The 22,795-nt window shown below is 38.2% G+C and overlaps 1 protein-coding gene across 1 annotated transcript in view; it reads right to left on the minus strand.

The window, feature by feature from the left end:
- Nucleotides 1-256: 256 nt before the first annotated feature.
- The window catches only part of mtmr6 (myotubularin related protein 6), a 46,234-nt gene continuing 23,695 nt past the window's right edge, over nt 257-22,795 (minus strand). Inside the window, exons 6-14 of the mRNA XM_043691973.2 lie at nt 22,269-22,403; nt 22,015-22,147; nt 20,207-20,316; nt 14,857-14,982; nt 10,006-10,055; nt 8,510-8,710; nt 8,129-8,263; nt 7,912-8,038; nt 257-5,791 (exon numbers count right to left, since the gene is read on the minus strand). Coding sequence (XP_043547908.1) covers nt 5,528-5,791; nt 7,912-8,038; nt 8,129-8,263; nt 8,510-8,710; nt 10,006-10,055; nt 14,857-14,982; nt 20,207-20,316; nt 22,015-22,147; nt 22,269-22,403 — 1,281 coding nt within the window. The 3' untranslated portion in view covers nt 257-5,527. The remainder of the gene's footprint in view (nt 5,792-7,911; nt 8,039-8,128; nt 8,264-8,509; nt 8,711-10,005; nt 10,056-14,856; nt 14,983-20,206; nt 20,317-22,014; nt 22,148-22,268; nt 22,404-22,795) is intronic.

Below are 22,795 nucleotides of genomic sequence, written 5' to 3' on the forward strand. Positions count from 1 at the left end.
CTTCTCTGCGGTAATTAGGGATCCTAGCCAGCAATGCCTAAATCCTACAAATTAACAAAAAAAAAGCCAAAATAAAAGATGCACCAAGACTCATGATTTCTCTCCCTGGTCCCGAATACAGCAATGTACAGTAGTCCTTGCCCCATGATGTGCGTATGGTCGCAAGAAATGATTTAACCAAATTGCACAGGAATAAAAAAATGATCTATTTACAACTACATTTTAAAGGAGATAAAACTGAGGGTATATGCTCAAACTTGTTTTAAGCTTTATTTAAATAACAAACAGTTACAGCAAGAACGCAAGTCTTTTTAATTCAATTTTTGGATTTACAATAAGGCAACATTGTGTCCAAAACATTTGTTAAATGTAATGCTCTTCGTAGGCATTCTATACTCACATTAAAAATTAGACTCCTCTCAAAAGAGTTAATATTTACAATATACTCTGCCCAATTCAAGATTACATGGCAAACTCAGCAGTACAAGATACTGTAATAAGACTAATCAAAGGGGGTCAACAGTAATACTTTCAAAGCTGAATGTTGAATGTTTAACTACATAAAAAAAACTTGGAAAAGGCTCCTGCTTCAAACATTCCAAGAGTTTGAATAATTGCCATAGTTCAAATCATACAATGACTTCTTTCTACCCCCACTACCCATTCACATCTCTGTAGTAATCCTCAGTGTATTGCGGCATGTAATCATGCATCAGGCCAAGAAGTAAAACGCTATATATATTTCAAACTCAATAGTTATATTACAATTAGGAAACTCAAATTGTGCCCATTCTATTTAATTTGTCCATTAAGAAAAAAAAAGATTAAACATAAATAGAAGAGGTAGGAATACTCAGCATAACAAAAAAAGTCTATTTAGCTTACAGATGTGTAATTGTTCCCTGCATTTCCATTCTTAATTAGCATGAGTGCATTAAGCTGCTTCACACATTTAGCTATATGTTTCATTTATACATCAAAACTAGGCACTGAATTTGAAGCAGAGTCTGAGATACTGTCACTAAAATTATGTCTCTAGTGATATGTACTACTTATAATTTCTGTAGCAGTTTCTTTTGCATGGTCCCTTGAAAGCTCTTGGAATTTTCATCAGATAACCAAAACAGGCAAATAAATTAAAATGTTTATTGTAAGCATTCAATTTTTCTCCAGTCTATTTATAAAATATGATCTAACCACAGGCTCACTGCTGTGGATCCTCTATCACTAATATACTGCAGTCACTAAGCCCTGTTCCAGTAGATTGAAAATCTAAAATTCCCAAAGAATTGCATCTTGCTATGACCACTTATTTTAATTTAAAAGTTATAGCTAAAAGCCACATCATTCGTGGCTAGGTACCTGGTTGCAGAACTATCATCCTGTACTAGACAGTGTTAAATAGGGAACAAAAACAGAAATTGCTGGATAAGCTCAGCAGGTCTGGCAGAATCTGTGGAGAAAAATCAGAGTTAACATTTCAGATCCAGTGACTCTTCTTCAGAATTGTTCTGACTGTTCTTCAGTACAGAGTCTTACCAGATTAAAGCACCTACTCACTTGAAAGCCAATAAAGATCATAAAAAATATTCCTGCACAAAGAAAATCTACTCCAATCTAAGATCACATTCAGGCCACAGATGGAATGCTGAAGTAAAAGTTCATACAAGTACAGAGTTTGTGTGCTTGTAAATATCATGCAAAAGGGTAATTTTTTTCCAATAACTGAATTTCATCCAAACTTTAAAACTTCATATATAACCAATGTTCATGGGAAAAAATTACAAATTGTACACCATAATTCATAATTTACTTCTGACAGCAATAAACCATTTGTACATAAACCTGTAATAATGAGTAAAGTTTATTTTGTAGTAATATTGCCTAAGTGATATCTACAGAATTCAAAGGCAAAAGATGTTTTGCTAAATTAAATTGCTGACCTAAAGTTTACTGCGGAAAAAAAGGTTAACTGGTCAACGTCTTGAGAAATTATTGGTCCATAAGGGCTATGCCGTAGTCCCTACCCTGGAATTGAAAAGAACTAAAGCAAATTTAAGTCATTGACAGATCTGTACATAATTTACATCTCTTAATACAAATTTGTTTAAATAAAGTTCCTAAATACAAAACAACTAGATAATAGCCCATATTTGTTTTACACAAATTACAAAGGTAACAACAAATAGTGTGATACTGCACTAGAGTACGTAAAGGATGTGTGCGTAACATCAGGGAAGATGAATGATTAGGATAAATTGAAAAAAAGATTTATCCAGGTCTAGTTACTTGCATCTAGTTTATTCCCTTTATTAATGGTATTAAAAAAGGTACCTACTTTAAGCCTACCGCTGAATTTTCCAAACAAAACAAAAGGGGCAATAGGAACATGGACTGTACATTTTTAAATACACAAACAGTTTGCAAGTTGATGAAGTGCCTTATGATGTGAAGTGACCTCATCTACCATAATGCCAAGTTAGAATGCTTTCATTTAATATTTTAAAGTTGCTACAAGGCAAAATGTTTCAAACCAATTGTTGAAAGAATTAATCTAATAAAAATCTACATCTTTCTAAATGCTGTTCCTATGCCACCTGCTGAACTGCAGTCTGGAACAGAAGAGTTCAGAATTTACACATTATGTGGTTGAACATTATATGGATAGTAGAATCAGTGAGAATTAATATTTTATTTTTAAAAGTGCGATACCTTCAAACAAACAAAGAAAGAAAAGTTCATACCTGTCCATTGTTGTTATTTGAAATTATTTACCTATTACTCTTCCAATCAAACATCCATTTATTGATATCCATCTTTGCCACATTGTACCATTTGACGCAATTTAGTTGAGTTGAATGTCAAATTTCTACCTTCTTACAATCTTATTCCTACTGGTTTAAAATGTACATACTTCTTCCCAGTAACTTTTAAAATGCACATGACTTTGATCTGATCATAGACAATGTAGCTTGTATTTTTAGCTCAAAAGGTTTACTCAGATTAAAAGAACTTACATTTACATACAGTGCCAAAATAATTCCGGAGTATACATTTATCTGAAATGTTTATCAATTTCAGATATTCTATTCAGCCTCTAAATAAATACAATAAAATCTGCTTTAAAGTCTCAAGTCATGTAAGATTTAAGGCATGTAAAAGTGAATCTGTGTAGCTACACATGAATGACGCTTCACTGGCATTTTGTTAGAAGGATAAGCAGGAGTGGATTTTCACATACCTAAGAAAATTCTCCAAATATTTTCAGAAAACAAATCTCCCAATATTTGCTTCTGGCATGAAGCCTTGTCTGCTGGCAGCATATTAGAAAATTAAACACACAAACCCCGTGATTTAAAATTAAAGAACAGAAAATTACATGGTGTCAATGATCTTTTGATGTGTTCCCAGTAGGTGAGATAGATGCCTGCAACGTGCCTGAGTAAAATCTGTCCGAGTATGTCCCTATTAGTAAAGTATTCCAATCTGTTTCTCATGTTATGAACTGACAAATTCTAAAAGCTTTGTTTTGAAGTGACATCTTTTACTATAATAAAGAGCAAATACTTGAACAGTAAGCATTTACATCTATTTACAACTATCTCCCATAAAATTACCAGACATAGTATTTGGAACAGACAACCTTTGTAGCCTTGCTTTACTATGCACAGTAATTTGCACCACACAAATTATGGCACAGCAATTTAAATAATTTCCAGAATTTAAGAAAAAGCAGTGGTTTTCAAAAAGGCTTCAACAAGGTTAGTTCATAGGTTTGTATCCATCACATACAATATGAATTTGAATTACTTTGATTACTCTGAATGTGCTACTTCACATTTAGTTCTTTTGACAAGGGGCTTTACTTAAACATTTACTTAAACTCAGTGCAAGGAAAATCCACAGACCAGAGAAACAAAAAAGGTTTTAACTATGGGAGTAATTTAACCAAATTTCCACCAGAGCAAGGTTTTTTCTGCCTTTCTGCAAGCTCTGCTATGACTGTAAAAGCATTTGAGAATACAACAGACCATAACAAGGACCAAACTGAGAACCACAGGAAAATATCGTATATTTCACAAAACCCAAGATCAAACCAATTGACCAGATAGTGCATTATACTTGTTTGCTTTACTGTACAGTGATAAATATAGTCCACATAATTCTATACGTGAAGTTAATCATTTCACTCATCCCAGAGAACTATATAGTAAACACTTCGCAATTTTTCAAATCTTTCTTTACAGTGGGAATCAATTTTTACAATCAGAGGAGAATGAGAAATGTGTTGCTTCTTTTCCTTTATCAGCCCATGATAAGTGTGAGGGGGAAAATGTATGAAAGTAACAATTCTGATTTTTTTAAAGCGATAAAAATCATACTACAACTGCTCTCACCTTCTGTTACTTTAGTTCTATCAAAAACAAAATTAATTCAGTACAATATTTGTGATGGGTGCTATAAAAAACAAAATCCAGACTTCTAAAGCAGTTTCTAAATATTGTAAATTTCTGCCTCAAACAATTGACTCAACCTGCTCAATGTGATAAAACAAACCTTAGGGAATGCCAACAACTACTCTAACATTTAAATACTTGAAACTAACACCCTTGCCATATCGGGCTCTGTTGCTATTAAATTGTATCAACAGGGACAGGGCACTCCGTTTTCTCTAAATGCATTAGATCCATCATCTGTGCATATACAGCACATAGTATTGTGCCAAATATACAGCAAGTCATGAAATGACAGTAGACCACCTTTAAATTAATTGGCATTTTTCAATGCAACAATGAACAAAAGGGGAGAGAAATTAGAAATATGACTTTTCAGTAGTTAGATTCCAAGTAGTTTGCTTCCTAGATATATTACATTGGAACTAATATGATCATCTAGCAGCAGGCACATACTTTGATAATAACAGTAGGTAGCTGTGAGGTAGCTACTCCATATTTTTTGCTGAAAGTGTTCTGTTAACATCATAAAATATGGCGACATGATTCTCCTGCAAGCAGACATAAATAGGAACTTTCCAAATAGGCAATTTGCAGCAATGTCACCATTTTATGAATGTGTCTGAACTTCAAAAGGAACACCACGATTAAGTGCATCCTCTGCCAACACTTTGAATGCTTCATGCAAGACCCAAACATAACACAGCTAAATATTTATATTAAGCTTATCAACTCTCAGGTCTGCAAGGTCTAATTACTGTGCATCATCTAATTACGTTGGAAAACACTAACAGTGCAAATCTTACTGATTTGGATCTAGTACCTTTCAGATTGAAATAGCAGATATACTACTTTGAGATATTACAGATCCAAATCCGACAACTATTTGAATTAAGAAAATTTACTTCAGTAATGAGAGCAAAAATCAAGTAAAACTCAAACTTGCCATTAACTACCAATCTGATTGGCTCGGTGTAAACCATGTTTTTCTATATTATTGAACTGATGATTAGCAGTTTCTGATCACCACAAATACTTCTCCAAGTGTATGAAGAACTCTCTCCCATTCTGAATCAACAGGTCATCTTTGCCATTCCAAGCTCCAAATTAACTAACATAGGCTCAGTTTTAGAGAAAGCAGCTTTGAGTTCTTTGCATTCATCTCCAGAAATGTTCCCATCTTCTGTTGTTCTAATGGAGTTATTTTTCATCGTTGTTTGCTGTTCTTCTTTATACATAATCTCAGATGCCTTGAGCATCTGCGATAATCGGCTAACTGGATGAAAAGGTTCCTTACTGTAGGCCACACATGGTTTTTGACCAAGTTTTATTATTTGCTGTAACAGAAAGACAAGGTTAACCACAATTAATCCTAAATTAGCCAGTACGTATTATGACTAAATCAAAGATTAAGGTTATAGTTTACATTTTAAGATGACTGTAATTAACATTTAGCTGAATTCTAACTTCTCAGGGTCACCTTGAAATCTCAAAATTTAAATTTAATCTTGAGTCTGCTGCAAGAAACCTGGGAGTTAAATTTTTTTGGGAGGGCATTGAAAAAAAAAGCATGCCCTGTTGTTTTAATTAATTTATTGCCTTTATTCATTTTCTTTAATTATATTGGAGGTGGAATGTAAAGGCTGTTTGACTGGGCAGGAGAATCATAGGATGAATATCTAACTTGAATATATCTAACAGGAATATACCAAACTTGTTTGTAAAAATGACATTAGGCCCATAATCAATACATGCTTTTGTGTTTTCACTAACAAAACTTACAGAATGTACTTCTAGTCATAACTCACTGTAGTAGTATACTGGAAATTAAACTCCATCAATCCCAGAATTGTCAAAAATATAAAAGCAATTCAGTCAAAACTCCACAACTGTCTTGGTTGACAAATACAGGTTAATACTTAAGAAACTGAACAAATTGTCTTCAAAACCAACAGCAATTAGGAAATTCGAATTGCTACTGTTGAATATGAATATACTTATATAAATAACTCCAATGCTACCCCTTTAGAATTTTTGACCCTCAAACAGACATGCAAGACAGATATTAAACTGGAAGAAAACAGAAATCAAGGAAACTGTTCAATTGCACCAGTCTGGACTATGGGATTCAATTAGTTATTCCTTTCAGTTTCTTCCAATTTCTCTTAAGTTTGTGCAGTTGATGCAAGGTTCTTTGCACATTGATGCTTTCTTCCATTCACTTTGAGAACTCATCTTTTCACCGTCTTTTACTCCTCCTCAGAGGAGGATTATCAAAAAATAGTGAGTAGAAGACAGCAAATAACTATTGGAAAGTTTCCAGTACCTCCACACAAGGGAGAGACACCAAGATGCTCTTTCTGCATGCCATATGGTTCCCCACTGCACTATTACCACAGTAGCCACGATCACCTGGTCAGAAGCCAATTAGAATGTTATCGACAAGCAATTTTCCCTTAGTACAGAACCTGTTGGCTTCCTAGTGTCAGCTTCTGCCCTCACTGTTCCAAGAAAATGTAATATTGTATTTATAATACACAATGTGCTCCAGTAAACATGATTTTTAAAACTTAAGTCAACAAGATTGTGCAAAGAGAACTGAATGCAGTATCTTTTGCTCAGTCCAAAAATAAAAGGAAATAAGATGCATCTTTTATAGTATTGTTTTTTGTTATGTTGAATAAGTGACTACAAGATCTGTATTAATTATTCCTAGATTATTGCCAATGATCAACTTCAGACCACTGGTGTGAGGTCAAGATGACTCAACTTTACGATATTAGCCTCTGCTCCCCCAAGGCTATGATGGGATTTAAACAAACCATGTGCAAAATCATAAAATACAGCCATTATCCCAGCACTTTATGACACATTACACCAATGCCTGAGCCATCTTTATGCAACTGTTTTGAGTGAAAAAAATCGTGCACTTAAATGGTGTAATTTATAATCAATGGATATCTCAAAGTTCTTTACAGAAAATAAAGCACTTTCTGAAATGTATTAGTTATCATAGAGGAAATATGGTACATAGCAAGCTCCCACAAGCAGTAGTATGGTAGGCGACAATTGTTTCTGATGTTGGTTGAAGGAAGAGTAACTGGCAAAGACACTGGAAGTCTTTGTCCTTAAACACGACAGGATCATTCCAACGATGGCAGACAAGTCTCTGTTTAATGTCTCGTCAGGAAGGTAGTACCCCTGACAGACTGGTGTTTCAAAGTTAAGCAGCAGAGAACCAGCCTGGACAATTGGGTTAAATCCTGGAAAGGGTTTTGAACCTACAACTTTCTGGCACAGACAATCATACTACCAACTGAACCATGACTGACTCAAAGATTGCAAACTTAGTCCAAGTTACAAAGTGAAACTAGCCTGTATTATGAAAAGCACTAAATGGAACAATATACTGCAAGTGAATTTCAAATCTATTTCATATAAATTTTGTTCAACTCACCTCCTCCAGTTTTTTGGCCTCCATCTCCAGTTGTTTATTCTGCTCAGTAAAAGATAAAATTCGGGTGAGTTGTGATTGCCTGGGATGTACTGTTATGTCAAATTGATGATACATACAGCGCCAAAATCTGAAGTCAAAATCAAAAAAAAAGAGTTGAAAATTAGAGAAGAATAAACTGCATACATGACAGGGAATTTTAAGAATAATTAAAACTTACTTGAAATTGAAAGAAACAGTGTTTGGTTGAAGTACTTCACGAGCGCAAGGAAGATTACTGTCATAGAGTGGATTCAAATACTTGCGTCGATTTTCCAAAAGAAATGACCACAAGGAATGGGTTCTCTGTTGAATTCTGTGAAAAGTAGGTTTTATTAAAAATATTACATCTGCAAGAATGCTTGCATTAAGAGAGTTTCATACTAATAGATGGTCATTGACTTTCTCAAATTGAAAATTTCAAGATATTTATTAAAATCAATGTGCTGTGATAGGAAACAACTTGCATGTCTCAAGCTTCTAAAGATGGATAATCTCTTTTCAGAATTCATCTTTTACTTTACCAATCAAATTTACCATGCCAGTACAAAATAAATCTTACTTCATTTCCTCCCTTTCTTTTTGGCAGTTTCCAATGAAGTCTCCAAACTGGCAGGAATGGACATGTTCATGAATCTCAAGTAAGTAAGTTTCGTTGTACTCAAAAACACGAGGAAACTGTTCAGTCAGGTGCCAAACACATTCGATGAACTGTGTAAACACAGGAGATATTTCTTTGGGGTCTCCATCAAGCTGGCCACATCTACATGACAGAAAAGGAGAAAAAATATAGCATTAGAATAAATTTTTCAATTTTTTTTGGATACTCTATTTCTTCATCAAGAAAATAAAGCAGTACTCTTGGTGCAAGGACCTCTTAGGTTTGGTGGGGAGGGGGTGGAGATATAGAGATGAGGTAAACTTTTTTTTGGTCAAGACATTGAAACTTGTAAATACAGACTCCTTCCACTCTACCTTCCTTCCCCGGGAGTACTATGCTCTTGCTATGTCCGATAGACTGAAGAGACCAAGACCGCATTGTTTCAGGAACTTCAGATGCAAACCCGCAATCCATAACTATAAGCCAGCTACACCGATGGAGGAGTGGCTGAGTTAGTATGGCAGTTTAAGACAATACCTACTCTATTGTGTATATAAAAATCAAATAAAACAAAAGCTCAAATTATTCAACAAGTAATGTACATTGCCCAAAGACATGCACGATAGGTGGATTGGCCATGCTACATTCCCCATAGTGTCCAGGGTTGTGCAGGCTAGGTAAGTTAGTTATGATAAAATGTGGGGTTATGGGATAGGATGGAGGACTGGGTCTGAGTGGGATGCTCTTTGGAGGATTGGTGCAGGCTCAATAGGCTGAATGGCTCTATCTGCATTCTAGGGATTCTATTATTAGAAAAATATAAGGGAAACAATTAACTTAAAAAGGTTTCAAGAATATTACCAAAATTGAAGCTAACTAGGTTTTAGTAAATTGAATAAACTTTACTGTTTTGGATATTTTTAATCAGTGCCTAGAATACTGATGTATTGTAAAGAAATCAAATAATAGAAACAATGATTTATGTAGAGAGAAACAAAGTTAATGCTAAAACAAACATGGAACTTCCTCAGAGTTGTACAATTCCAAGTTTTAAGTTCCATTCCAGGGCTTGAGCTTCAAAATTCCTGCTAATATCCACTGCAGTGCTGAAAGTGTTGGAGGTGCCATCTTTTGGACAAGATATTAAACCAAACTACCATCTGACTGCTTGGATAAATTTAAAACCTCCTGTGGTACCATTTCAGAAATGGTGCAGGAGTTATCTCCAATGTCTTAGTCAACAGCAATCAAATCAACATAATAGAAAACAGATCACAGTGTCGCTGCATTGCACAAGTTTCCTACATCACAACAGTTCAAAATGTATTTCATTAACTGTAAAGTGCTTTGAGATATCTGGCAGTTGAAAACCAATACAAAAATGCAAGTTCATTTTTGTTAAAGTATCTACTTTAGTTAATAAAAATATAATTTCCTCCAAATTCTATTCACATTACCTATCCGCAAACTTGTGTCCAAATGTAATCCAGTCTTTTTCTATCAAAACCTTACAACAAGAAAAAAAAGTTAGAAGCCATTAAAAAAAATCTTAGTAAATTCAACAGTTTTGCATTTGAAAAAACATATTAGAAAAATAATTTATTCAATTAGGGCAGGATGCGTTTTTTCCGGCATGGCATTAATGCCTGAAAATTAGATTAGTACAGAGAAATTTCTGATTTGGTAGCATCAAACAAAAAAGTTCAGAGATGAGTTATGTTTAATTAATCAAGTTGCCCTCAAACAAGGTTTTATCAAACTTCTAAAACACAAAGTTTATGAAGCCATAGGTTATGGCATTCAAATTACTTAGTTATGCGATGAACACTTTGCCTTACTTCTACTTTAGTGGTGTGTCTGCTGCCATTTTTGCCTAGAAGTCTGGTTTGGCCTTTATTTGGGATCCAAATCCTATCTGTTTAAAATGATTGAGCATAATTTTATGGTCCTTCACCAGCTGTTCTGCAGACATGTGGGGGTCAACAAGTTCTCTATTGATGGGGGGGAGGGGGGGGGGGGGGGGGGGGGTGTCTCTGCTTTTGCACCATTTCAGACCCTCAAGTGGCCATTAGTGACCATTTAAGAGCCATTGATGGAAATGTGTTGCTGGAAAAGCGTAGCAGGTCAGGCAGCATCTAGGGAACAGGAGAATCGACGTTTCGGGCATTAGCCCTTCTTCAGGAATGAGGAAAGTTGGTCCAGCAGGCTAAGATAAAAGATAGGGAGGAGGGACTTGGGGGAGGGGCGTCGGAAATGTGATAGGTGGAAAGAGGTCAAGGTGAGGGTGATAGGTCAGACTGGGATGGGGGCGGAGAGGTCAGGAAGAAGATTGCAGGTTAGGAAGGCGGTGCTGAATTTGATGGATTTGACTGAGACAGGCTGGGGGGAGGGGAAATGAGGAAACTGGTGAAATCCGAGTTCATCCCTTGTGGTTGGAGGGTTCCTAGCCGGAAGATGAGGCATTCTTCCTCCAACCGTCATTTCGCTGTGGTCTGACGATGGAGGAGTCCAAAGACCTGCATATCCTTGGTGGAGTGGGAGGGGGAATTGAAATGTTGAGCTACAGGGTGGTTGGGTTGGTTGGTCCGGGTGTCCCAGAGGTGTTCCCTGAAACGCTCCGCAAGTAGGCGGCCCGTCTCCCCAATATAGAGGAGGCCACATCGGGTGCAAAGGATGCAATAGATGATATGTGTGGAGGTACAGGTGAATCTGTGGCGGATATGGAAGTTTCCTTTGGGGCCTTGGAGGGAGGTGAGGGGGGAGGTGTGGGCGCAAGTCTTGCACCTCCTGCGGTTGCAGGGGAAGGTGCCGGGAGTGGAGGTTGGGTTTGTGGGGGGTGTGGATCTGACGAGGGAGTCACGGAGAGAGTGGTCTTTACGGAATGCTGATAGGGGAGGGGAGGGAAATATATCGTTGGTGGTGGGGTCCAGCAACACATTTCCATCTCTGATCTCCAGCATCTGCAGACCTCACTTTCTCCATTTAAGAGCCATTGCCTACTTGGCCTCAGTTTTGAGGCTTGTGGGAACAGTTCAAAGGCAGGGACCTGCAAGTCAGCTTACTTTGACCTTGTGTAAGGAAAGCACAACCTTCAACTGCCTGTTCACCACATCAGGCTTGTGCACCCAAAGTTGTTATCCCATGGCTTTGCCCTCCTCAGAACAAAAGCAAGCCATTCATGCTATCATAGAGCCAGAGATGTACAGCACGGAAACAGACCCTTTGGTCCAACTCGTCCATGCTGACCAGATATCCCAACCCAATCTAGTCCCACCTTCCAGCACCTGGCCCATATCTCTCCAAACCCTTCCTATTCATATACCCATCCAGATGCCTCTTAAATGTTCCAATTGTACTAACCTCCACCACTTCCTCTTGCAGCTCATTCCATACACGTCCAGCCGCAACATGACCTCCCAACTCCTGTACTCAATTCTATGACCAATAAAGGAAAGCATACCAAACACCAAACACTAACTACCTGCGACTCCACTTTCAAGGAACTATGAACCTGCACTCCAAGGTTCAGCAACACTCCTCATGACTTATACACTTAAATGGTAAGGTAAAGGTCATGCTGTAAAATTATTACAGTCTCATTTAAAGTACTGACAATATGTATTAATAAGATTATGTCACCGCTGTACAGAGGCAATTCTGAAAACATAGGAATGCAGAGAGAAACACTCACTGTTTACACTTCTGTCAACAACACACCAGAAATTAAAGGAGCCAAGCTAATTTGAGACTCACGATAGGAATCAGCAAAAGGTATACATCATCAACGCCACACTCACAGGAATCCGATTCACGAGAGAAGAAGAACAGGATAGCCAACTCCATTCCTAGACATGATGGTACAGAGAACACCGAACGGAGAATTCACTACAAGGGTATACAGGAAAGCCACACACACAGACCAAGTCCTAAACTATGAAAGTAACCACCCCAACACACACAAACGAAGCTGCATCAGGACACTAATTCAAAAGGGCCACAACACACTGCAGTACACCAGAACTGCAAAAAGAAGAAGAGGAACACCTATACAAGGTATTCGCCAAAAACGGATACCCGCCCAACTTCATCAACAGATGCCTAAGAGAAAGAACACGGAACGAGGACATACCACAACCAAAAGGACTAGCCACACTACCATACATCAGGAGCATCTCAGAACGGACAGCCAGACTACTGCGACCCCTAGGACTCATAACGGCACACAAACCAACAGCCACGCTCAGACAACAACTCACCAGAACTAAGGACCCGATACCCAACATGAGCAAGACGAATGTAGTGTACAAAATACCATGCAAGGACTGCACTAAACACTATATAGGACAAACAGGAAGACAGCTAACAATCCGCATACATGAACATCAACTAGCCACAAACGACACGACCAGCTATCCTTAGTAGCCACACACGCAGACAACAAGCAACATGAATTCGATTGGGACAACACTACTATCATAGGGCAAGCCAGACAGAGAACAGCCAGGGAATTCCTAGAGGCATGGCATTCATCCACAAACTCCATCAACAAACACATCAACCTGGACCCAATATACCAACCACTACAGCAGACAGCTGAAACTGACAACCGGAAGCAGCAGGGACAGACCACTATAAACACCGGAGGAAACATCAAAGAAGCGCTTCGCAGGAGGCTCCCAAGCACTGATGATGTTGCCTAGCCAGGGGACGAAACGTTTGCAACAAAAACTTCCAGCTTGGCGAACAGAACCACAGCAAAGGTATACATAATTCAAGTGACAAAGTAAATATAGCTCTTTTCACCGAGACTTGCAGAGACATAACAGCCGAAAATGTTGCCCAGTTCAGCACCTGATTTTTTGCTTACAAGGAGAGGAAGAGTATCTCATAGATATTGCACTGTTAAAACAAATGCAGAAGTCACAATTAAACCTATTCAGCCTCCTGTATCAGTGAAATTCTGACTAACATTGCAACATGCTATAATGACACAACCAAGATTAATTCTCTCAAGTAATTAAACCTGCTCCACTACAGCTTCTTGCCAAAGGACGTGAACTTACATCATTCTGCTTGTGCTATTAGAATATTCCTTTTCCTCCAAGTTTTCCACACAGTGATACAGATCCAAATAATTAATTTCCCATCTTTACATCTTTCACATTCTCCTCTCCTGAGGCTACTGGTTTATGAAGTACATTTACACAGTGTCAGCCTCTAATGTCACACACAAACAATGACTTCAAATTTGAGCCTAGAAAATGTGCATTAGCAAGATATATATGTGCAGGGAGACATGGAAGCTAAATCCAACACATCTCCAACAAGTCCCTTGCTAGGGGTGTGGAGGGAGAATAATAATAGTATCCTCATCACTAACCATATTACCAACCAGACATTTTAGAGGTCCTGAACATCTTCCTTAACTGTAGGTGCAACCAATCCCCACAATCAATCATTCTCAACCTGGTTGAACATGTTCCCAATGGTTTTTTTTTTATTATACGGATTCCCTCCAAATAAAAGACAAGTGGCTCTTCTACCTTGTGCTGTCCTTTTTGTGGACTACATGGAACCATTCTTTGTTTCAGCCCTGATCACATCTCCTCTAGATACATTCTTCTGATATGCTAATGACTTTCAGTGCCATCCCTTGGCATCATTCTGGAAAATTTAATCATCCTTTCTTCCAAGTTCCACCCTTGCATCAACAACCGGAAGCAGCAGGGACAGACCACTATAAACACCGGAGGAAACATCAAAGAAGCGCTTCGCAGGAGGCTCCCAAGCACTGATGATGTTGCCTAGCCAGGGGACGAAACGTTTGCAACAAAAACTTCCAGCTCTTCCTTTCCCAACCTCTGTATTGCGATTTCTTGGGGATATACCAATCGTAACAAGAAGGATTATACCCTAATCATTGACTTTCTTCACCTTCTAATGCTTCCTGGCTTGCTCTGTTCTTCCAGCCTCCTACTTGTATGCTATGTCACCAACCAGCACACTACTTTCAAAGCTACTTTGCTTTGGGGAGAAAGTATGGTCAAACTATGTTTGATGATTATATAGGGATTAGTTGCACAATGTAATTTGATGTGTATTATTTGAGCAGTACCAATCATGGCACCTCTAATGCATTTAAATCTCCATAAAGATTCACTTCTATGATTAATGGAAATGTGTGAAATTAATTAATAACTCCGGTTAAGTACAACACTATACACATTGTTTACCAAATTGAATTTTATCGACAATAGTTGAAAGGAAATGCTGGAATTATGTTCAAAAAGAAAGAAAGCTTATCTTACCATAAAGCCTTTTATTGTTCTATAGTACGGATCCAACAGCAGGGAACCCAGAGAACAGACTTGGGCCGTACGATCCCAACCATCAGAGCAATGGACTAAGACACTAGCACCTTCATGTCCCACTGCCTGTTCAAAACAGAAGACAGACAATGTCATTAAGCCATTCATGCAAATTTATTTCTTCAGCATAGTGAAATCCAGAGTTCTTAGAGTCATAGAGGTGTACAGCATGGAAACAGACCCTTCGGTCCAACCCATCCATGTCGAGCAGATATCCCAACCCAATCTAGTCCCACCTGCCAGCATACAGCCCATATCCCTCCAAACCCTTCCTATTCATATACCCATCCAAATGCCTCTTAAATGTTGCAATTGTACCAGCCTCCACCACATCCTCTGGCAGCTCATTCCATACACGTACCACCCTCTGTGTGAAAAAGTTCCCCCTTAGGTCTCTTGTATATCTTTCCCCTCTCACCCTAAACCTATGCCCTCTAGTTCTGGACTCCCTCACGCCAGGGAAAAGACTTTGCCAATTTACCCTATCCATACCTCTCAAAATGGCGGCACGGTGGCACAGTGGTTAGCACTGCTGCCTCACAGCGCCCGAGACCCGGGTTCAATTCCCGCCTCAGGTGACTGACTGTGTGGAGTTTGCACGTTCTCCCCGTGTCTGTGTGGGTTTCCTCCGGGTGCTCTGGTTTCCTCCCACAGTCCAAAGATGTGCAGGTCAGGTGAATTGGCCATGCTAAATTGCCCGTAGTGTTAGGTAAGGAGTAAGTGTGGGGGTATGGGTGGGTTGCGCTTTGGCGGGTCGGTGTGGACTTGTTGGGCCGAAGGGCCTGTTTCCACACTAATGTAATCTAATGTAAAAAAAACAATTTTGTAAACCTCTATAAAGGTCACCCCTCATCCTCCGACGCTCCAGGGAAAACAATCCCAGCCTGTTCAGCCTCTCCCTATAACTCAAATCCTCTAACCCTGGCAACATCCTTAAATCTTTTCTGAACCCTTTCAAGTTTCACAACATCCTTCCGATAGGAAAGAGACCATAATTGCACGCAATATTCCAACAATGGCCTAACCAATGTCCTGTACAGCCGCAACATGACCTCCCAACTCCTGTACTCAATACTCTGAACAATAAAAGGAAAGCATACTAAACGCCTTCTTCATTATCCTATCCAGCTGTGACTCCACTTTCAAGGAGCTATGAACCTGCACTCTCTTTGTCAAGCAACTCACCCTAGGATCTTACCATTAAAGTGTATAAGTCCTTCTAAGATTTGCTTTCCCAAAATGCAGCACCTCACATTTATCTGAATTAAACTCCATCTGCCACTTCTCAGCCCATTGGCCCATCTGATCAAGATCCTGTTGTAATCGGAGGTAACCCTCTTCGCTGTCCACTACACCTCCAATTTTGGTGTCATCAGCAAACTTACTATCTGTACCTCTTATGCCTGCATACAAAGTTCTTAAATAAACTGTTTAAAACTTCTGATGGCTTTGGTGTCTGTTAATCAAGATCAAATACTGATGAGTATTTCTTCATTACGTGAAGATGACTCCACATATTCTGTGGAAGCAGGTTTATAGTTTGATTTAAGCACTCATACACAAAAATTTATTCAGAGTTACGTTTTTAGCTGCAGTCGAACACATGCTTAATGCACAAAGCCTAGGAGATTAAAGAATACAGCTCCATTTTCAAGTTCTTATCTTCAATACATGCTCATTCACTTAACCTTGAATTCACACTTGTGATACTATTGGACACTATGATTAAATGCTTTTGATGGAAGAGTTATGGTCAAAGAATCATTTTATTAAAAGTATTTCACGCAAACTAGCAAGAAACAATCTACTTCTGCATCTGCACGGAGGGGTGGCATCGATTTATAGTTAGTTAGGAAAGTGAAATCCCTTACAACTATATTAATTACTGATAAGGAATCACCTGTCAAAGAAAAAAATCCTTTCCTTGTGGGATGGTTACTGACGGAGAGTCAGAATCAAGGCACAAAAGGTAATAAACTGAAGATGCCAGAAATTTTAAAAAGCAGCAGAAAACAAATATTCGACCTGTAAAAAAGTATTTTTGAACAGAACACACAAATTAACAATGGAGGTAAAGGACTCATATCTTTTCCAAATTATGCTCGCTCTGAACAAGTTTAGCATTTTCTGATTGCACTCCATCATGCAAAATGTTTGTTTCAACACGGAATTGTCATTTACCAGATTTCAAAGTGAAAGGCATGGTGGCTCACACCATTGCCTCATAGCATCAGGGACCTGGGTTCGATTCCAGCCTTGGGCAACTGTCTCTGTGGAGTTTGCACATTCCCCTCGTGTCTGTGTGGGTTTCCTCTGGGTGCTTCAGCTTCCTCCCAAAGTCCAAAGATGTGCAGATCAGGTGAATTGGCCATGCTAGATTGCCCATAGTATTCAGGCATGTGTAGGTTAGGGGCATTAGTCAGGGGAAATGTAGAGTAATAGGATAGAGATGCGGGTCTGGGTGGGATACTCTTCAGAGGGTTGGTGTGGACTTGTTGGGCCGAATGGCCTGTTTCCTTACTTAGGGATTCAATGAAATGACCGTTTTTGCAAACATTTAATGCAACTATTTTACTACATTGTGGAAGTGTGCCATAAGGGATTATATTTAATCATATTAGTATGTTTAATTTTAAACAACATCAGAACAGACTTGTATCAGTGGCTAGTTACTTTTTGTGGGACTTTTAATCTGATTGGAATACAAAAAGCTTTCATCAAGGCTAGTGGACCACAGTAGTAGTGTCTGTAAAAAGAAAATATCATATTTTGGATTTTATAATTGTTATTTTAAGATACTATTGCAGTTTATTATAATTTCCCCTCTAAGACAGATAAATAAAAGCTAATTAGTATTCAGTCTGCATGATTCAATGTTTTATCTTTTTAATTTTAGTAAGATTTGGAGTCCATAAGAAATTAGCCCTTTGAGCCTGCCCTTCAATTCAATTGGATCATGGCAGATCTGAAACTCTTCGCATCCACATTCCTGCCTTTTCCCTGTAACTATTTCCCTGATCAAGAATCTTAGCCTTAAATATATACAAAGACTGCCCCAACAGCTCTGTGGCAGGGAGTTCCAAAGACGCATTCCTCAGAGAAGAAATCCTTCCTTGTCTCAGTCTTAAATTGGCATCCCTGCATTCAGAGTGTGCCTCTGGTTGTCCTTGACTCTCCAGAATAGAAACACCCTTAGTTTATTATAACAAGCCCCTTAAAAATCCTATGTTTCAATTAAAATAACCTCCCATTCTTCTAAACTCCAGAGTGTTCCAACCTGTTTAATCTTTGCTCTTAGAAAATCCATCCATATCAAGGGATCACCCAGTGAACCTTCTCTGAACTGCCTCCAATGAAATGACATTTTCCTTAAATAAAGGGACCAAAGCTGCTCTCAGTACTTCAGATGTGGTCTTAGCAGTGCTCTGTACAGTTGCAGTAAGATTTCCCTACACTTACTTTAATCCCCATGAAATAAGGGCCAACATTCCATTAGCCTTGCTGAATATCAGCTGTACCTGTGTCTAACTTACTGCGTTTTATGTACAAGTACCCCAAAATTGTGTTGCAACGTTCTGCAATATTTTTTCTATTTAAAGAATATTGCATTCCTTTGTTCGCCTTGCCTACATCATGCTCCATTTGCCTACATTTTGCCAACTTCACGTCTCAACATCTCTCTGTAAACTGCTTGTATCACCATCATAACGTGCTTTTCCATCTATATTTGTGTCGTTCGCAAATTTGACTACAATATATTCGCTTCCTTCCTCCAAGTCATTGATATGTGCCAAACACAGTAGTGGTCCCACTGATCTCTGTGAAACTCCACTGATCACAGGCTGCCAAATGAAAAAAAAAACCCTTAGCCCCACTTGCTTTTTCCTGCTCATTAGCCAATTTGCAATCCATTTTAATATACTAGCTCCAGCCCCTCGGGCTTAAGACTTCAGCTTCGAGAGGTACCTTGGTGAACGCCTTCTGGAAGTCCAAACAACAACTTCTGGTTCCCCTTGATCCACTGTGGTGGAGGATTCCTTAAAACACTAAAAATTTAGTCAGCCAAAATTTCCCTTTCATGAAGGGATGTGACTCTGGTCAATTAAATCAGGATTTTTCAAATGTTCGGCTATTACTTCTGTAATGATTATTGGCAAAGTATTGGAATAATAGCTGGTTGGCTAATTGAGCCATAGATACCTGCTTTTTCCATTCCTCCCTTTTTCAATAGGTGGGGTGTCACAACAGCAGTTTCCCAATCCTCTGGTATTTCTCCAGAATCTATCATTTTTTGGAAAATTATACCCAATGCATTCACTCTGTCACTACCTCTTTTAGAATCGATCTGCCTTTACTCCTATTAGTTTATTTAATACTATGGCTTTAATGCCAATGGTGATTGATTCCTTAGTCTTTAGCTGCAAAAGTAACTGTTTCAGTGTATAAGCTCAGGATAAAAAATTATTTTCCCATGTGTAAATCTTTTAATTCACATCAAATTAGCCAAAGTAAACATACATTTGCAACATGAGCAAGGTACTACTTCAGAGTTTGAATAATTAGACTTTGTTCCATGTCGAACACATGGAGAAACAAAAAAAAACATTGTACCACCTCTTGTGTCTGATCATTGTTACATTTAATTCTTCAGACAACAGTACGGTACCATGCCTTGACATAACTGACAATATAAACATGAAATCATGAAGTTTTCACAGCACTTTTTGTGGAAGATAGAAATGGTATCCTAAATCAGTTCTAAAAAACTTACCTTCAGCATGTTCTAAATAAAACAAACATTTGAAGTGGACTCTTAGTACCTCCAAAACATAAGTTAGATTGTAAAAGTGCTTTCTGCTCAAAGGACAACCAATTAGGTAAATAAGAACCTTGCTGAAGGTATGGGGTGAATCACCAGTCTGTGCTGAGTCAGTTAACCTCATCCAAGGAAGAAAAAGAAAAAAAACTAACATGTTGGCCTCATAGTTGGGATTGTGGAGGACATGATTTCTTCCTTCTGCTTTGTATATTGCAGGTGTAAACCTGTGTCCCTGTGTGCGCGACACAGCCTGGATCGAAGGAACGGTAAGACATTTACAAGCAAAACGTCAAAAAGCTTCAACTCTAGTGAAGGCTATTCCAGTTTTGTAATATACACCAAACATCAGCACTAACTGCTTACTTGTTCAGAAAGCTTTATCCTTCCTCTATAAACTAAATTATTAGCTCGATACAATTTTTATATGTAGGAAGGAACTTCATACATGTTGTAAAATGAATTAATATGTACTTTAGCAAGAGATGTAGCAGCATCCAGCACAGCTTTAATGTGGCGAAGCCATCCAGAACTCTCCAAACCACTTAGGAAGTCACTCAGAGACAACTCTTTGGTTCCACACACTAAAAACAAGGAAATATATAATCAACACGAGTCAAATAATTTTAGCTTGTACACTTGGTAAGAACATATTTCTTGGTTCCAAACTGTACAAGTAAATAAGTTTTCATCTGTTACACAGAATGAGACAAAGAGGAATCTTACTCAACATCTGTTTTATATCCTGCTCCAATTTTGTTATTGGATTCTCACAACATTTTGCCCAAAAGAAATGTAATAGATAAGGTTAACACTTCTGATTATTAACTCTGAAAAGACGGTTTAATTCCCATGTCAAATTGAAGGACTTCACTACAATAGTTTCCTACCTCCAACACTACAGGGGAAATAACAAAATGATTCTTTATATCCAGATGCTAAAAAGACTTGAAACAAAAAATAAATAAGTGTTCAATTCACAAAATAAGTCAGATAACATCTGATTCTATTGACTAACCATGTGCTTCCATGATAGTGGCACCTCAGGAGAAGCCACCCAGACGGAGGGCAATTCGCAATAGGCAATAAATGCTGGCTTTACCTTGTACACTCAGTTCAATTTTCAGAAGTTAATCATTCATTTGAAACTTTAAGCAAAAAAAAAATTGAAAAAGATTCACCCTGATCTTTTGCAACAAGGTGCTCAGCCTCATGGAGGATGGGCATATTTGCAGTGTCCTTATCCTGTCAGTTGTTTAATTTTCTCCCACATTCATGACAGTTCAGGACTGCAGGAATCATTTTCTTGTGGATTTAGCTCAGTGTTTGTAGAATGCTGTCCTGCATCTAATCATCCATTATATCCTGAATTGTATTTTCACAAGGGAATGCTTTTTTTGAGAATGTCTTATGTTCGACCGGACATGATCTCCTACACTCCTCATTTGAAACAGGTTTGGTGAATAGCGTACGGTTAATGGGCAAGTGAAAACTATGTTAGAGCATAAGGTTTCATACTGTTTTGGCCATCAGTACCTTATGATGACCAACTCAGAGTTACTCGGTTTCTTCTGAATCTCTCCCATTTAGCACAGTAGTAGTGGATGCTGGAGACTCAAATCCAGAGTAAGTTCTGTGCTCTTGTTACTCTCTGTACATCTTCCAAGTAGTGTGCAACATGGAGGAATACTAACTTATCAGTTGAAAGAAGATGGTAGATAGTCATGAGAAATTTCCTTTCCCATATTTAACTCAATTGCGTGAAATTTCACAAGTTTGAATATTGCGAATGTGCAAGATTGCTCACTCCCGATTGCATACCGTTACACTGTCATCTCTGCTGTCCTCATAACACAGTATATGGTGTTGGTGATGGAAAAGGCTGAGATAGTCATGACCACAGCCTTTCAGCTGAATCATTGCTTTTTAGCCAACGTCAGGTTGTAGTCCACACTGAGATGATGGCGGATTTTGTTCTCCAAAAAGACACAAGTGAACCAGATGGATTTTTAATGACAATTCAGTGACTTCAGTCACTATTACTGATTAAATCCACACCAATGTGCTCAATTTTCAACTGAAATGGCCGAGCAAGCTACATGGTTGAATCAAAATGCTACAAGACAACTAAATAATCAGCACCTTGGTAAGGTGGTAAAGAACTTACTTCTGATAGAAATGTAGCTCAGTACATTTCAAAGAGAAATAAAAAGGACAGGAGGAATTATGGAGCCCTGAAAGATGTACATACCATACTTTAGGAACAGCAGATCAAAACACACCTTCATTGACTTTCTGCAAGCTCGCTCTCATGACATGTATATTTTCAATCCCAACAAACTTAAATCTAATATTGGAATAGTTGTCTTCATTTTCATATCCTTTGCCAGCAGCTCGATTTGCCATTGCGTTTAGCTGAAAAATATAAAAATAAGCTTGCAATATTTCTTATCTTTGACTAAATATAGCAATTGTATCTAGTAAACTCTTAACATTTGTCGGTGTTGATTTATTGCAAAACAAGATTCACACTTACTTTTGGTCTTGTATCCATTACATACATGAAGTGGCTGTTGGGATTAGCTTTACTTATAGCTTGCAGCATATGCTCATCTTCGAGACACCTGGCACTAAAGCCAGATAATGGTTGGCTGCATCTACAAATGGCAGCCTGGTAAGAAATAGATAGATAATGGTAAGTAAAACAACAATAAACAGCACAGCAGCAAGTAACTTCCACCTTCATTTCCTCAAATCGGAGGTACAGTCGTTACTTTACTGGGCACAGAACTGGCTTAACCATCAGCACCAGATTTAAGAAGAAATCTCAGCTGATATGCATAGCTTCTATAACTGACTTTTACAGTTTAAATCTTTGTTGTGCTGTCTGCCTTTGATTTTATTTTTAAATATTCTCCATAGTTCTCAGTAGCATCTCTCTCCATTCTCTGCACATTTGTAATTCGTGTTTTTTCCTGGTCTCATTTTTAATCTACTGCATTCTAGCTACCTCTCCAAAGAAAAATATAACTTGAGACTGGTCAATTGGGTGCTTGTTGGTGA

Source organism: Chiloscyllium plagiosum, unplaced genomic scaffold (genome assembly GCF_037043375.1).
Source record: "Chiloscyllium plagiosum isolate Xiang-an unplaced genomic scaffold, Cpla_swu_hap1 HiC_scaffold_6, whole genome shotgun sequence".
Taxonomy (NCBI): domain Eukaryota; kingdom Metazoa; phylum Chordata; class Chondrichthyes; order Orectolobiformes; family Hemiscylliidae; genus Chiloscyllium; species Chiloscyllium plagiosum.